The 18,078-nt window shown below is 43.1% G+C and overlaps 1 protein-coding gene and 1 long non-coding RNA gene across 2 annotated transcripts; one reads left to right on the forward strand and one right to left on the reverse strand.

Annotated features, from left to right (window-relative positions):
• The first annotated feature begins 137 nt into the window (after positions 1-137).
• On the forward strand, positions 138-3,609 carry LOC143413166 (uncharacterized). Its single transcript, XR_013093772.1, has 3 exons — positions 138-200; positions 2,887-3,072; positions 3,152-3,609. It is a non-coding gene; the product is annotated as an uncharacterized LOC143413166 (long non-coding RNA).
• An 830-nt stretch (positions 3,610-4,439) lies between these two features.
• On the reverse strand, positions 4,440-16,840 carry drd4-rs (dopamine receptor D4 related sequence). The gene is made up of 6 exons (XM_004564946.4): positions 16,661-16,840; positions 12,427-12,530; positions 12,061-12,341; positions 11,855-11,967; positions 8,473-9,161; positions 4,440-5,048 (listed from the first exon to the last, which is right to left on the reverse strand). Exons 3-6 carry the CDS (start codon positions 12,298-12,300, stop codon positions 4,846-4,848), a joined length of 1,245 nt encoding a protein of 414 aa, XP_004565003.1. The 5' UTR covers positions 12,301-12,341; positions 12,427-12,530; positions 16,661-16,840; the 3' UTR covers positions 4,440-4,845.
• Positions 16,841-18,078: the final 1,238 nt, after the last annotated feature.

Here is an 18,078-nt window from a genome sequence, read left to right on the forward strand (position 1 = left end):
TCGAAATTAATGTTTGTTTTGTTAACCTGTCAGTCAAGCACTTTTGTGGCAGTTTCGGGCATTAACATGCTATTCCACATCCAGACACTAGAGGGCGTTTATCATACAGGTGGTAAGTGTGTGAAGCAGAAAAATAACTCTTTGTATTGTGAAGCTAACACCGCTCAATGTGTGTGTGCTGTTTCTGTTCTTTACCACGGGTTAGTAAATATGCATTAACATTATTGAAGACTAGAGAGATTACTTACTAAGCTTACTAAGTGGAAAACTTAGTAAAAGAAGTGCTTAGTTATGAGAATTGTGTATGAATTGTGATTTTTGGCTGTAGCTTACTTGATGCTAATGCTAGCAGGCTTGGCTTAATGTAGAATAGTGTGTGTGTGTGTGTGTGTGTGTAAGTTAACCTAAACCAAACAAGAAACTGCTGAACTACTGCTGAGCTCAACAGTTTTCATACTATGTGGTATTTTTCTGGCTATGAGAACATTTTTGTACTTTAATGCCGGCTATTAGTTAATGAAGTTACTTTATCATTAATGGTGACTGCCTAGGTTCAACTCAGTAAGAGAGCCCCCCATTAAAAGGAGCATTGCACTTTATATAGTTTGTAGATTGCATTAAAACAGTAAGTTTAAATTATTTTTGTAAAGGAGGTGAAAAAATAATAAAAGAGGTGTCACATTGTCAGTTGATTAAAAAAAAACATATCATGTAAATTGTTTAGTGCCATAACAAGTATTAAAACAGTTAAAAACAAACCAATTTATTATGTTTAACAAATACAGTTAAAAAGGCAGATGGGAGGACAAGTGTGTTTATGTTAATTCATTTTTAAAAAGAATGTGTTTATTGTTGCACTTTGTGGTTGTAATATTATTAATGGACTCAATAAGCCTTTTCATTGTGTTTTGTCAAAGTTGTGGAAATCCTAAGAGATTCATATAGTCTCTACCCCAGGAAAACTATGACCATGTCTTACACTATTACCATGTCTTGTAAGTGGGACTGAAGCAGAAGGCCATTGGTTTACATTCAGTGTAGTAATACCTGCAGCCTGTTCATAGATACTGTTGATAGAAAACGTGTGTCATTTGGTTCCTCAAACAGGGAGTAATTTCACAGCTTCATCGATGACATCGAGCATCATTTTCTGTGCAGAGTAGTGAACAGAGTCGCCGATCAGCCCTGAACCATCACGTTTCATTCTGATAGCAAACGGCAAGCTTCAGATATTTCTGACTGTTTCAGTCTGCAGATGGGAAACCTGACCGATGAGCTCAGATTACAAACACTCAAAACACCAAACCATGCTGGGAGAGTCAGCGCCACACACGGTGCTCCTCTTCTTCTTCTTCTTCTTCTTCTGTGGCCTGACTCATGTCAGTGACTCATTGCTTTCACAGTGGAAAGGACCTGCTGAACACACTCAGGTGTGAATCCTGTGATCAACACTGTGTGTCCAGCTGTTCTTCTCCACATTTAAATCCTGTTTTAAAACCTGGAGCACCCCTACCCTTCACCATTATCCTGCACCTTCGTCTTTCTCATCCTCATCTTTCCGCCTTCAGCATTATTTAAAGGTTAATTTGTCCGGCTGAGCTGCTGTGTCTTTGTTCTGCTGCTCTGACCTTTATGTGGATCTCAGATCTGTTTCTGGTCGTCTGACCAAGGCCAGAGCTTCCTGTTCCTCCTGAATGATCATTTGGATATGAGATAAGTGAGCGGAAGCTGAAACAGCGATCCTGCTGCAGGGAGGTCACTGTGTACTGATCATGGAGGTGATCCAGCATTGAGGTCATTAGTACAAGTCTGGGAAGATCTGCCAGCTGTGTTCATGTTCCCCTGAAGGTCCAGTTTTTAAAGCCTAAGTAAAAGCTGATTTTTGATCACAGTGAGTCCCACTTACCCAACATGTTAACAATGTTAACTATGGTAAACATTCACGGTTTCAGAAACTAGACTACATTTTAGGTCACCTCCAGAGGCCTCAGGGTTCAGGTGTTATTACATGCATGTCCGCAGTACCTCGGTGGAGGTTCAGTTGTATATCTGGTAAATCAGTCCTGACAGGACATGTTGATGTGTCTCTCCTCCTTCAGCTGCTGCTCAGCAGCTTCTTCTTCATATACTATCAGGCCTGAAAGCCTCTGTCAGCACACAGAGAGCTGTTCCTCTAATTTTCAGTCCACTTCTAGTGTCATTTTCATGCCTCAGTCTTTCCTCCCTGTTTCCCTTCATTAAGAACAGCCTCTTGACAGCTGAGAACAATTCTGGCGAGACTTGAGTGAACAGTAGATGATCAGCTGAAGGTCCAGATCATCTCTCAGCTCCTCTGTCAGGTCTTTGCTGGATTTTTTTTAATGACTTTCAGATCCTGTTCATCTGTTGTAGAAAGGTTTAGCCCTCACACTTCTTCTGTACATATTTCTCTCTTATTTTTAGGGACACACTGCACACCATGCTGAAAACCAATTCCAAGTTGTCAGCTAACAGCTCTTGTGGAATCACCTTGTTGTGTTTGTGTGACATGCTGCTAGTAATAAAGAGCCTAAAGACACAATTTAAACCTGGTTCTTTCCTCAGGTGTCTATTATATGCAGACATAACACTGGTTCATCCTTGATTTAGGAGCCTTTTCATGCTTGATTGATTCAGAGGTCAGAGTTCTGTCAGGGTCTGGGTAGTTTTCCACTGCATCGGTTCCTCCCCTCTGGGTGGAGTCTTTGTTTTTCCTCACCTGATGGCAATCACACCGGCAGTATTTATGACCTGCGCACAACTAGTCTTCGCCAGATTATCTGCCAACTTTAGTCAGTTCTCGGCCTCACGTCTGTACCTTGGTGTATCATCGTGTGTACTTACCTTATTCCTCTGTTTTCTCGTCAGCATCTGGAACCCACCTACCAAGTCTCCTCCGTACAAGCTCTCCTGGATTCTGGTTTGCAGCTGCTGGTAACGTCTCCCCTTTCAAACTGCCAGTCTCTCTGGCCTGCCTCCCTGCATTTCACGCAGTACTCACCTGAACCTTTGTCTCCTGTCTTCCCCCTCCAAGCAACCTCCACCTGCAAGCACGTAAGGCAGCCCAGTGTAATTATTCTCGGATTAACAGCTCTCTGTTGGATTCCCGTGACTGCTCTCTCCTCTGTTTCAGTGCCCTGGCCAGCCAAAGTTTCCCCTGCCCAGTCCCTGCACCCAGTCGTCACTGCTATCTAGTCATAGTTTTGTTATGGTCATAGTTTCTCTTGCCTCAGACGTCTAGTTTAATTTCCTTAATAATAGTCTAAGTTTTCTGTTAGCTTCCAAGCGTTGTGAATAAAGACTCTTTTGTTACACCGAGTCCATCCCTTTTCCACGGGCCACTGTGCCGTGGCAAGTTCAGGCACGCAAACTTCTAACACACAAAAAACATTCCAATACAAGGACTGGTCTAAAACAGTGAAAAGCAGCCTTTAGAAAGCTGCAGAGCTATTGCTCAAGAATACTTTAACAATACAGAAAAATCTGGCTGCTTGGATTATAAAGTAATGAGGGGTGGCCCAAGACTTTTGCATACTGTGTTTCAGCCCTTCACTCATTTTTATTTCCAGCCTTTGTTCATGTTTTTATGGTGTTTTCATCACTGCTGAGCATGAGTGTGTGTTTCAGCTCTCAGTTTGTTTTGCAGAGGGTGGCCGAGGCCCGGGTGTTTGTACGGGACAGTTAATAAAACACGGCCTGGGAATTGGTCTGTGAAGTGAAGAGCTGCTGCTGTCTGTGTGCTGTTCATGCTTCAGCTACATCACAGACACCCTGAGTCTGCAGAGTCTTGATGAAGCTCAAAGCTGAGATAGAAAAGCTCTCTGTTTTACTCTACATGTTTTTATTGAGTAAAACTAAATCAACACACAGATGAAGCAAAGTCAGCTCCACAACTTAGTCATTTGAGCAGAATAAAGCCCTCTGATTTCCAGATGGACTTCTGAACACCCATGTTTATTACATGTGTGGATGAGATGCTCCCCATCACCATGGTTACCTCTGGTCATTAAGGGGTCTCCCCACTCTGATGAAGGAGGTCATCACATCAGACTGTGATGAAGCTACTTCAGAGACACACAAACTCAGATATCTGCAGGAGTGCTCTGACAGGTGCAGGCAGTTCCACCCACACAGTGGGGTGTCATTACTTTAAAACAAAAGGTGAATGAGCAGCTTCACTGACAGCCTGCAGACAGGCGATGCCTTGGATGCGACGAGCACGAGAACAGGTGAACAAACTGGAGCTTCTCTGATGAATCAGTGGCTCTGGGCTGCATCCTGACTCTTCTTCTGCATCTTTTTAATGAGCTGCCAGACCTCCACCTGTGACATAAAACTCACCTGGCCAAGACCCCCACCCCCAGGGCAGTCACATCCTGCTGGGTATCTGCTGTTACCCCACAGATCAGCTGCTCCCATCAAACAGTCTTTAATCTCTTTATTGTGTTTGTTCAAATGACACAGAAGTTTGCTCAGCTACATTTCATCACCTTCATGCCACAGATCAGAATACTACAAACACCATCTGTCCTCAACGAGCTTCACCACAAAACTGACGGAAACATCCAGGTCCACATGAAGCTCTCTGCTTCAGTCACAAAAACACTGTACAAACAGTCGAAGTAAATTCTTATGAGCTGCAAACTTTAAACACGGAAACAGTCAGATATCAGAAACATGTTTGCAGGTTTTATGCCTCTGGGCTGTAACATCTCCAAACTTTGAAAATAAGAGCACGCACACATTAAAACCTTAAGAAGTCTGAGAGTGTTTGAGTCGAGTTGAGTTCCACGCTGGGGCTTCTTCCTGTTGGATGTTGATCTGCTTTCACGTCTGACAGCAGAGCAGTTTGTGAAAGACGTTCCTGAACTCTGCATTGAAGGCCGTGTAGATAATCGGGTTGACAGCGCTGTTCACATAGCCAAGCCAAGTTACCACGGAGATGAGTGTGGGACCAATGTTGCATGACTGGCACAAAACTTTGGTGACATGGACAACAAAGAACGGAGTCCAGCAGGCCAGAAACACACCTGAGACACAGAGAGAGAGTTTCAGTTCAGTTTTGTTTATATAGCCCAAATAACAACAGTTGCCTCAAGGCACTTTATATTGTAAGGTAAAGACTCTACAATAATACAATGAAAACAAAGAAAACCCCAACAATCATATTACTCCTTATGAGCGAGTGTTTTGGCGACAGTGGGAAGGAAAAACTCCCTTTAACTGGCAGGAACCTCCAGCAGAACCAGGCTTAGGGAGGGGCCGCCATCTGCCGTGTTCGGTTGGAGTGAGGAGAGGAAGACAGGACAAAGACTTGTTGTGGAAGTGTGCCAGAGATTAACAATTAGAGCAGGGCGATATGGCCAAAAATATTTATCACGATATATATTTGAAAATTTGCGATAACGATATAACAGACGATATAATTGATGCGAGACAAAATACAACTCCAAAACATTACTAGCGCAAAAAGACAACCTTCCATTTATTTTCACTTAAACAAGAAGCTGGTTTTTATGTACATTAAAGCTTTATAAAAATGTAACAGTGCAAATGCAAATTCCTTGCTGAAAGTTTAACCAAAAGGCATTTCCAGTAGAAATGGGCTGACATATCCTGAGCATAACCATGTATAATATCCACTGAAGTTAAAAAGAGGTGCTTTGCAACATTAAACTGCAGTGTGCAGTACGTATTTTTCGGACCATAAGGTGCACGGGATTATAAGGCACATTAAGCGAAACAAAGCAGTCAGATAAATCAAACTTTATTAAACTCATTCTTCTTCCTTCCTCCACTTCTGTACCATTGATTCATTAATGTTGAATTCTCTGGCAGCTGCTCTATTCCCATGTTGTTGCAGTATATTAATGACTAACCTCGTATTGTGGATGGATTATCTCAGTTGTTCTCCTGACTGAAGTTTGGTCCGTTTACAGCATCCTGCCATGCGATTGCATTTGTCTCCAACCATGAAGAACCTTCACGTTCACTTTTATAAGTGGAAAAGTGTTAGTGTTCGTCCTCCAGCTTCACTGTTTATGTTATGCTAACATAGCTGTGTCGCTAGCGATCACGTAGCACATCATTATATACCAGCTAGCCCAACTTCAGTAACCCTACAAACGTCACTGCTGTTTAGTTTCCTGTCTTCATTTATGTTGGAAGTGATAGCAGAGCTGTACGTTTGATTTTTTTCAGAAATCTCTCAGTCAGAACATGCTATATCATGCTTAGGTAACTAGCGAAACTAGCGAGCTAACTTCCGCTAGCTTCCTGCTAACTTCTAACTCCGTTAAATGTAATAACTTTTGTTTTCATGGATGCCTGGAAGTTAAACTTTATAGTTACACCTGGTAAAGCAGCAATGCTGATCGTTTTATTAAAGATGAAAGAATTTAGACAGTTTTTAACTCTAAGTGATGCTGCAGTGTTGTTTGACCTGAAGTATACGGAGTTTAGGACCCAGATTACTCCCAGATTTAAGAGCATCTTAGTCCGACAAATACGACAATAACAACGGCCGCTTGCATGTTCTGCAAAAAAATGTGCTTTGTTGTGTATCTGACGGACAAACACCAAACCAGTTCCACATCACGGAAGTTGCACCATTTTTACAAACCAATTCTGGTTCATCAGTTTCACTCAACAATCGGCCATGTGCGTATGAAAACAAAGGCACTGCGCATGCGCGTTTTACTCCCATTCTATCGCGATATTTCATTTTCCTATCGTTGCCTAACATTATACCGGTATTACCGTGAACGGTATAATATGGCCCAGCCCTATTAACAATGACTATTAAGTTTGAATTTTGAATAAACCTGGTGAATTACATTTTAGGGAAAGAAGTTTAAATTCACAGAGACTCCAGTCTTCCTGCAGACCAGTTTATCCAAAATGACTCCTACCTCTGTTTTTACTCAACACTTGATCTGTTTGATGTTCCTTTGAAGCTCTAATTGCATGTTTTCTCTTTAACTAAATCCTTCACACCACCTTCAGCCTCATGGTTTTGGATGAGCTGTGAGTGTTAAACACTTTGTGGTGTGAATTAAAGCAGTTTCCACAGAGATACAAGAAGAGGTTTCTATTTTTACTGAGATTCACTCAACAAAACATTACGGTTAGTGCAGAGACGTCCAGCAGAGACAGCTCTTGTTTAGATGAAAAGACACAACAACAAGCCGTGCTGATGAGCTTTTGTGTTCACATTTATCTCAATGTCCATTTCTTAATGCAACAACTTTGAACATAATGATGTTTGAAACTGTTTCTGCGCTCATTTGCTTGTTAATAATAGTTGGAAGTTTCTGACAGATTGAATTCTTGTCTGTAAACCTGACTTATGAGACCTGGTTTCTGATGCACTGGCTCTATTTGGGTCGACTGATCCTTCAAAGTTAAGGATGTTGCAGATCAATACACAGTTTGATCACCTCCATCCTCTGATCAGATGTTTCTGTCTGACTTGGGTGGTCTTCTTTTGGCACTGCACAGCAGAGCTCATTTAATGGTTTGATGAAGAAGATGTGCACTCTCCACTAAAACATCAAATGAGGGAATGTTTATGGTGCATTAACAGCAAATATAAAGTTTTTTACACAGTGCAAGTCCAAACCTTAGATCTTGCTTTTACACAGAGAAAGTAAAAACTATTTGAGTTAAGTAAGGTAAAACAGGTTTGGTGTGAATGCACTGTAAGAGCTGAGTCAAAAGAATGTATGTAGACCTTCAAAGCTGTTCTGGCCCCATGTGTTCTAGTTACACTTCTGAGAGCTTTAGTTTTATAGAAATATCTCTGGAAACGTTAGACCTGTTGTTGCTTCAAACCTCCATTTGTATCAGATTTGCACCCACTTCAGAAGTAGACCTCCTTTACACTTGGATCTGCCTCAGAGCTGGGAATACAGTATACAATGAAAAAAAAGAGTTTGTTCAACTTTTTTGTACATAAACTGTAAAGTCAGTATTTGGTGTGACCACCTTTATTCTTCACCAAACCCAAAGCTATCTTAGGCTGTTTTTTCCTAACCTTTCTTTCTTTCAGAACCAGGTACGACTTCAGATCTGGTACTACTCAGACCTACTACTGGCTTAGAACTGGTCTTATTTTCTACCTGTTTGTGTCTTAGACCTGCCACTATTTAAGATCTGGTCCTACTTTAGACCTGCTACTTCAGATCTAGCCCTGCCTCAGACCTGATACTACCTTTGACCTGATCCTGCCTTAGACCTGTTCCTCCCTTAGATCTGGATCTATATCAGACTTGGTCCTACCTTATACCTGTCACTACCTTGTCCTGGTGCCTCACAGTTGGACTGGAGAATCAGCTACAACTATGAGAAGGAAGAACTCTGAGGCTGGTCCTCCCCATAGTTCTAGGCGATTCCTGTCTCAGATTTAGTCCCACCTAAGACCTGGTTGAACTAACACCTGGACATGAGACTCACCTACAACCACGGGCAGGACCTTCATTGCCTTGCGCTCACGGCCGCTGACCCTGCTGGTCTTGCTCTGCCTCCTCCCCTTCTTTTTTGCAGCGCTGCCTTTCAGGCCATTCTCTCGACGGCTGCCACCCTCCCTCCTATCCGTGGGGTCACCATCCGACAGGCTGTCCATTTGAGTCGTCATTGGGTCACTGTCCGCCACCACTGCTATACCATCCTGGTGTTCCTCCATTACCGGTGTCACTGAGGGTGTTGCCATAGACACGGTGGAGGGAGACGTGGGGCTGAGCCCGGGGGGCGCTGTATATACCACTTTTTCTTGACTGCCAGCTGTCGTGGCTTTAGCTCGCCGTAGAGCTGAGCTGAGCTGTAAAGAGAAAACTTGCCGACCAGCCCGGCCTGCTTGGGAGCGGCTTCGCCCACTCCAACGCCGCAGGCCTCTAAACATCCAGTAATAGAGGAAGAGCATGACAGGACAAGGCACAAAGAAGGAGCAAACAGACGAGTACACCACAAAGCGATCGTCCTCTAATTTACACACACTCGGGTCACGATCCGGCACCTGATTCAGACCAAAGATGACAGGACTGGCCACACCCAGTGACAGCACCCAGGTCGCTGTGATGAGAGCCAGCTGACGAACACTGAACTGGTTCCTGTTGTACTTCAGGGGGACCACCACTGCGATGTACCTGCAATAGCAGAGAGACAGAGGAGGTTTTAGGTTTATAGGCAAGTATTTGGACTGACTTAAACCAAGAGATTAGTTTTTATACTGATCACAGGGAGAATCAGACCACATATAACAAAATCCATCTCTACAGGCACTCTACAGGGGCAGAATTACCTCAAGAGAGCAGCAACGACTCATCCAAGAAGTAATAAGAGACACCAGAACAACATCCAAAGAATTGCAGGCCTCACTTGCCTCAGTAAAGGTCAGAGTTCATAACTCCACCATAAGTATTGACTAGGCAAAATGGGTCTGAGGTCAAAGAAAAAAACACTGCTGACCAAAAGGAACATACTGGCTTGTCTCAGTTTTGCCAGAAAACATCTCGATGATCCCCAAGATGTGTTTTGGGAAAATATTCTGTGGACTGAGGAGACAAAAGCAGAACTTTTTGAACAAGAGTGTCCTGTTACATCTGGTAATGAAGCATTTCAGGAAAGGAACATCAAACTAACAGTAAAATATGGTGTTGGTAGTGGGCTGTTTTGCTGCCTCAGGGCCTGGAAGACTTGTTGTGTTAAATGGAACCATGAATTCTACCAAAACATCCTGAAGGAAAATGTCTGGGCATTTGTTTGTGACCTCAAGCTAAAACGCACTTGGGTTCTGAAACAGGACAATAATGCAAAACACAACAGCAAGTCCACCTCTGAATGGCTTAACCCTTTAGAGCCGATCGGAGCGGGAACGCTCTGTTATGCGTAACAATTTTTAAATCCCAGTAGCACTGCAACCACGTAAGCTAGCGCAAAAAATTTTTTTGCATATGAAACCGGAGGAGTTGTACTTACATCTGATGCCATCAGCTTGTCCTAGGTCACGGTTTCCTTCCACATAAAGCTTTGCAAAAACTGCATAAAAAGCGCTTGCAGGAACAAAAACATAATATTCCAGAAACACGCTTTACCGATCTGATCAGCTGTTCAAAACACTTCCTACGTTGGAATAGACGTCAGCGCGAACTTTTGCATTTCCGCCATTACCTGCCCGAAACCGGAAGTGACGTCATTTTCGCGGAAATGTAGTCTTTTTTGCGATCAGGGCCTCAGGGCCTATACTGCTCTTTTTAAAAGTTATCTTTGACTTTATGACTTTCTGTGTCGTTTCTGGGATGCTTAGGACTCATATTGCACTGCTGGAAATAGTTTATTTTGATGCATATGCTGCTTTTTTGCAAATTTGCAGTATAATATTTATTTTCGTTTTTCCTGCAGTGTATAAAAATTGGTGTATTTCAAAAATAAAACTATGAAGACACTCAAAATAAATTTCCTGTGGTAGGAAACTATTTTGTGCAACTTTTTTGTATTTACAGTTTTGAGGGATAAGACTCTTAAATTTCTCTAACTACAAATATATGTTAAAAAATCAAAAACGATTTTCAATTTTTTTGTAGTTTATTGCACTTTTTTGCAATTTATGTAATTACTATGCACTTAATGAATACATATTATTAAAATCTGGGCTATAATGGTTGTATTGATGTATAGCAACTTGAAATGCTCCCAAAAATGGCTCCACAGCATGTAAAAATATAATATAAGCTCTGGCGGACTTGGTTCTATGGTAGGTCTTAAAGGGTTAAGGAAAACTAAAATGTAGACTTTGGAGTGGCCTAGTCAAAGCCTTGACCTGAATCCAACTCAGATGCTGTGGCATGACCTTAAAAAGGTGGTTCATGCTAGAAACCTTTCCATTGTGACTGGATTGCAATAATTCCACTGTAAAAGTGCCAGTTATTCATTGCAGTTGTCGCTGCTAAGGGTGGCCCAACCTTGTATTAGCATTAGGGGACAATCATTTTTTCACACAGGGCCATGGAGGTTGGGATTTATTTTCCCCTTAATAATAAATACCTTCATTTAGAAACTGCATGTTGTGTTTACCTGCATTATATTTGTTTAATATTTAGATTGGTTTGATGATCTGAAACATTTAAGTGTGACAATCATACAAAAAGTAGGAATTCAAGAAGGGGGCAAACACTTTCAAACCACTATGTGTGTGTGTGTGTGTGTGTGTGTGTGTGTGTGTGTGTGTGTGTGTGTGTGTGTGTGTGTGTGTGTGTGTGTGTACTTTTTTCTGATTAATTCTGGAAAATGTTCTATACTAAGAATCTGGACACTGGATCCCCTCATTAGCTCTCAGGTAAACTGCAGGTGTGGGCAGAATGAGGCTGTATCCAAAATTGTGTGTGTGTATGAGGTGTCACCGCAGCCTCTTATCGGCTCAGAGGCTCAAAATAGAGACTGTAGCACCACTGGTAAAAATAGGTTTGGCGCCTGTAATCTCTGGCATATTTGACTCACTGAATTTCTTTTTCTCAACACTTTGTGTCAGTTGGTTCATTAACAGCTGCTGTCTGTAAAAATCAGGATGAAGTCACGTGTTATCTCATTAATGAGGTGTCAGCAGTGTGACTACAGCGACATGACTGAAATAAAGTTACAATGTGAGAAGAGAAGAAGAGCACACTTTTATTTAACATGTCTCTTCATTAAAATCTATTAAACTGACTGAGGGACACAGCAGGTCACATGACTCTGTGATGAGGAAATATTTCCATCTCAGACAGTTCAAAATCTTAATTACACCTGCAGCAGATGTGCTAATGATCCTGTTACTTTGACCTGAATCCACAGCTGGACTCACCTGTCTACGCTGATGGCACACAGGTTTAGGATGGAGGCAGTGCACAGCATCACGTCCATGGTCATCAGAGCATCACAGATGTAGGTGCTCAATGTCCAGATCCCCCCCAAGAACTGCACACAAACAGAGAGAGGGCCTTCAGGTAAAACTGGGAGCACACCTAAGCTCAGAGCACACCTGAGCCCAGGCGGCTCAATCACACTGACCTCTGAATAGACGTAGAGCGGCAGCACGAGCACGGCCAGCAGCAGGTCAGCCACCGCCAGGCTGATGATGAAGTAGTTGGTGGCGGTTTTCAGAGAGCGCTCAGTGAGCACGCTCAGACACACCAGCACATTCCCCAGGATGATTACCAGGATCAGTGGCACCCCGAGAACCAAGGCCAGGTAGTTGTATTCCTTCAAGTCTGGCTCACCTGGAAGGGCACCAGGTGTCACATTGTCCATGATGGAGGCCCTAAGCACAGCTGCAGGGCTTTGCTCAACATCTGGACATGACACAGTTACTGTGTTATTGCTTCTTCGAAGTAATCTGAGAATTTAAACCAAGTACTCAAAGTAAGGCAGACTTACCTTGCTGCTTCCTGTACCGTCCGTGGTTTCAGGTGAGTTTCAGTGTCAGCACCTATTTGCTTCAGGTCTTTCTCTTTGTTCATCATTGTTGTTTTCTTCTGCAACTGTAAACAACAAACAATAACCTCTTTACATTAATTGTATTCATCCGCAGTTAAAAGTACTCCTGGTGTCTGCATCAGTGCAGGTGATGGGGGGGCACTTGTGTTGCTCTTATTTTGGTGGTTACATAAGGAAGTGGAGCCCGTTTTATTAAATGTCAGCCTATTGTTTGCTGAAGTGTCTCCTCTCAGAGACAATCACATCTTAGAGCCGCTCTCATCCTGCTCTTCATCCTCTGTTACCATGACGACCACCGACCATGGCGGCCAACATTACATGTAAACACACACACACTGAGATGTGTGTGTGCTTATTAACGGGCTCGATTTAACCTAAGGTTTTTTTTAATCAGCTGATAGATAATCAGCTGCGATATGTTTCTGAAGGATTTGTGGGCAACTAAGCTAACACGGGACATTTAACCATCATTTAACCATTTACAACAGGTGAACACACGATCATCTGCACACCTGAGACAGGTTTTTTTCACAACTGTTTGTTTCACAAGGGGTGGAGCCTGACCCACCTGACTCAGCAGCATATGAAAACACTGAGTTTGTGTGAGGCTGCCCTCCAACAGCAGCACAGTGAAGTGAGGTCAGGCTCTAACTGTGAACATCTGTGCAGCAGATTAACTATGTTAGGTGGAGGGAGCTGAGCTTGCTTTGTGTTTATGTTCACTGTAATCCTCACAGCAGGACAACGTCCAAGAAAGCTCCTCTTCCTACCTCCACCCAGACTCCCAAACACAGCAGGACGATCAATAATCAATAATGATGAGAAAGAAACACCAACAGCCTGTCTGTCTCCAGCACCTGCTCTCTGTAGGTCCAAGTTAGCATTATTGGGGGCGTGGCCTCTCTGACTGACAGGTGAACCTCTGAACTGTGTGTTGTTGGAGCCTTCTGGAGCATTTGTAATGATGTCACCTGACCAGTAATGTGGCTGCTGTGAGGTTATTGGACTATCTGATGTTACTGATCAGCAGGTGTGTGACTCTGTGAAGGAAAACTGATAACCAGAAAATTACCTAGCTGTCAGCTGGCGTCACAAAAATCTTTTACATACAGTCTGTGAGCTGAGGGGTAAAATAAACACAGGAGTTTAAAATCTGCACATAGGGCATTTTCACTCCTCGCCTCCTAGAAAGGTGCATCTGCATTTGAGCAAAAAACGTATCAAGTTATCGGTCTGTACCTGTGGATCTTTTATCTGAATATAAGCTAATACAGATCAACATCAGTTACCATGGCAATGTAGCAGATAAGGCCCACCATAATTGTTAAAGACCTTCTCCAGCTTCAAGGTGCTAAAGCTTCTTCCAGATGTTCTCAGTAGGGACATCCACACACTGAAACACAGTGCCACCTAGTGCATAACGTCCTCTGGCAGAAATCCTCCTCCTCTCATTAACAAGCGAATAAAAACAATGCTTCACCAATAATAATTGATAAGCTGCTGTCAGATGGTTTTGAGCTAGCTCCTGAAAAGATGTGACAATTTGTGAGAAAAAGCTTCATCAGAGTCACAGAATTGCTCCTCTAAAGACAAGAAACAGGCAAACAGCGCACCCACATGGCTGACTCTATGTGACTGTGACCTTTTTCTGCTGTCATTAGAGAAGCACTAATTTAGTTAAACTTTATTCATACTTATTTGGTTAGCGGCAGCTGGTTCTTCACCATGTAGCTACCACACACAGATTCTCTCTCTCTCTCTCACACACACACACACACATGGACAGGTAGACGGGATGAGTCTGTCATGTTTTCAGCACGCTCCTTTATAAAGATGTCCTGGCAGGTTTGTGATCAACCTGTTGATTGGTTCTTGTTAGGTTTGTTGTGCCAGCAGCACACCTGCGTGTCAGGTAACAGCAGCCAGAGAGAGAGAGGAGGCGAAGAACACTGCGAGGAGCGTCACCTCCAAAATAAGAGATCTTTTTCCTAACAGAGGAGGAGGCGGACATGTTAAATCTCTGCGCTGAGAAACCATAGCAACTGACGTGAAGACGTTTCCACAAGTTAATCAGAGTGTGTCACGGAGGAAGAGTGAGGGCGTGGGCCTCAGAGATGAGCAGAGTATGTGCAGGGAGCAGCTCCAGGTGGATGGACGTGAGAGGATGCAGCGTGGGTTTTCACTCATTGTCTTTGTGTTTTCATGCTTCCTCCAAGCTGCTGCGGTGGCCCTCGCTCTCAGGTTTACGTCTCGTTACCTGAACAGGTACACTAGGCTCACCTGCAAACATCCAAACAGGACCCGACATACCAACCCAAAACCTCCTGGTGAGTCTGTCATAATAAAGACAGCAGGTCATGATGTCACCAGGTCACATGACACAGTCCATAATCCATAATCCATGAATGGGTCATAATTATGTAGCACATCTGTCACATCTGTAATCTGATTAAATTTAGGTCATCTCATAATTTCACAATAAAAGCCTTTCTGATGATTTTTTTTAAAATAAAAACACTAAACTTTATTTATAATTCTTCATTGACAAAATGTACACAGGCTGTCAGCACCACATGATTAAACCAAGTCATCCAATCAGCGAGAGGCGCCGAAAACCGTCAACGAGCCTCAAACCTGCAACCACACACACGATCATCACAGACACGCTTTAACCAACCTCACTCTGAGCCAGCAAAGGGTTAAAAACTCTGAGTGCTGGAAATGAAGCCATCTGAGCCCAGTGTGGAGTCTTCTCAGATAACACACACACACACACACACATAGGTTTAATGTTGGTTATGAAATCCAGTTATAAAGCAATGAGATGCTGAATGATATATTTTCGTATAGTCTCTGAGTTAATGCTTCACATAGTTTTGCTCAATGTTTCATAAAATCATCTGCATCGCGTTACATCAGGTGTCGATCCTGATTAAATAAGAGGACATCACTTGTCAGCTTTAAATCCAGTTTATAAACGTCACTCACTGACCGGCCCTCACCTGTGAGAATAATCCGTGGCCTTGCTCAGATCGTTAGCGTTATTTTGTGTGCCTGTAAACGCAGCAGCTACAGCTCTGTGTCTGAAGCGGTTTGTCTGTTTGCCGACATTTGTTGAGAAAAGTTTGTGGTTTTCTGAACTTACGTTGCTCCGCTTCTTTATTGCTAGCTAGATGCTGAGTGTCACCACTGCAGCTTTATGGACATCTGCACCATGAACACAGATCGATGGTGAGAACAGGTCGAGTATCTCTATTCTGTAGCTGGACAGACCACCAGGTGGTAGCTAAGGGAAAACTAATCCATTAGTTGGTCCAGATCATTCCGGCCCGCTTAACCCACGGTGTTGTCCACCATTTCCACTGGCTGATTCTTCAATCGCCTGCCTTAGAGGTGACAAAGCTTGACCTCAGGCCCCACCCACTGACAGTTATGGAGTTTCCCATCGCTGGTATCGTTCTGGGTTACACCGCCTCCTAAACCTGACCAGAGAGGTTTCGTCTCATAGCTTAAAGCTGAAAAAAATTGGATCCTACATATGGATAACTGAGTGAGCCTCGCATGATGTCACAGTGGTGAGATGAAATCCTGAGGGTCACAGCAAGGAGGAAATCTGGCATTTATAACTGCAGTGTCTCTGCTCATATCATTCGGTGCTTATTTAAAGTTAAACTAAAACGAAACTAATTTTAAACTAAACCAGTTTGGGCACAATCATGCTACAAGATACAAAAATGGATGTCGTCCTCAGAAGTGAGGTGACCTCACCAGTCATAAAAAAACTCAGCCTGTGGGGGTGCTGTGATGTCAGAGAGGTTTGTGAGCATGATCAGTGTTTTTATGACCGCACACAGAAGTTAAATTTAAAAATTAAAGTGCGGCAGAGAAAACAAACATGTGATGATGACAACATCATTAAAATAATTAAAGGCTGTTCGAGGCGCCAGAGGCAGACTGATGGGATTAACTGAAACCTGCTGCCAGATTCATTCTCAAACATCACGTCAGCTTTAATGCTCGGGTGTAAGCAGATTCACTTCAACTTTATTATGTTACATGATCTAAAACAATTGTGTTATATTTTATTAAATATATTGTGCGATATAATATGATATTATGTTATGTTTATTTTAATCAAAGCCTAACAATATTGTGGACAAAGAAACAAACTCACGTTTCAGAGCTGAAGCAGCATCGTCTGTTCCTCCTCTTCCACTTCTGTGAGTCTCTTTGTTTTGTCTATGATCCAGAGTTTGGTCATCATCCTCCTCCTCTTCCTCCTCCTGTGTGAATATTTTTCTCCTTCTGTGAATCTCTTGCTCCTTCCTCTCTTCACGTCTCATCTGACAAACTTTTGTCTCCTCGTCTATAAAAAGCTACCCACCTCCTCCTCCTCCTCCTGGTGTTCCTGCTCTCTGATTGGCTAACAGTCAGCAGTGATATACTGACTCTCCTCCCTTCCTTCCTCGGTCATCAGGTGCTTTTTCTTCTTCTTCTTCTGTGGTATTTTGTATCTGCTGCTGTCATACCTGTGTGCTGTCAGGTGTGTGTGATGGACAGGTGTTCTGATTTTTATGGATCATCATTCAGATGAGATCAGGTGACCAGTCAGGTGACTGTTGATGTCTTTAAGGGCATTAAATTAAAAAGAGGTTTTCAGTGTGACTGAGGAAGGCTCCTCCTCCTCTGTGACCTTTAGCTGCTGCCTGATGGATGAAGACCGTCACCTCCAGCTGTGTCTGTCAGACCCCACTGCAGGCGAAGCCTAAAGGTGCCTGAGGATGCTGAGTCAGCATTGCTTATTTTTTTTAACTGTAGCCATGGGAATGGCACCAACCTGCAGGTGTTTCTGACCTGGGATCAGAGGCTGAAAGGCTCTTCATACTAATCTTCTTTTAGAAGTGCCAACGTGTAGAGACAGGAAGTGACACGGTTCTGCTCTTTAATTACCTCATCATTAACAAGCTGTTCACCTGTCAAACTTTTCCCCTGGACTTTCACGTTCATCTGTAACTCCACCTACTCCAACTCCTCTGGGGAAAAACCAGGCAAGAGTCCCAGCTCTCCTCCAGGTGGACAGAACACCTGAGTGAGCTCCAGTGACCTGGAGGTTCACGATCGATCGACAGCTCTCTGTTCGCCGCAATAGACCAGCTTGGAGGAAAAAGTGATGGGATGAAGACAGGACAAAGACATGCTGAGGAAGGGAGCCAGAGATTAATAATAACTAATGATTAAATGCAGAGAGCTGTATAAAGCCATATAAATACTCAGTGCATCATGGGAATCCCCCAGCAGCCTATACCTATTGCAGCATAACTAAGGGAGAATTCAGGGTCACCTGATCCAGCCCGAACTATATGTTTTATCAAAAAGGAAAGTTTTAAGCCTAATCTTAAATGTAGAGATAGTGTCTGTCTCCTGAATCCAAACTGGAAGCTGGTTCCATAGAAGAGGGGGCTGAAAGTTGAAGGCTAAATTCTGGATTTAACAGGGAGCCAATGAAGGGAAGCCAATATAGGAGAAATATGCTCTCTCTTTCTAGTCCCTGTCAGTACTCTTGCTGCAGCATTTTGGATCAACTGAAAGCTT

The sequence above is a fragment of the Maylandia zebra genome, linkage group LG17 (genome assembly GCF_041146795.1).
Source record: "Maylandia zebra isolate NMK-2024a linkage group LG17, Mzebra_GT3a, whole genome shotgun sequence".
Classification (NCBI taxonomy): Eukaryota; Metazoa; Chordata; class Actinopteri; order Cichliformes; family Cichlidae; genus Maylandia; species Maylandia zebra.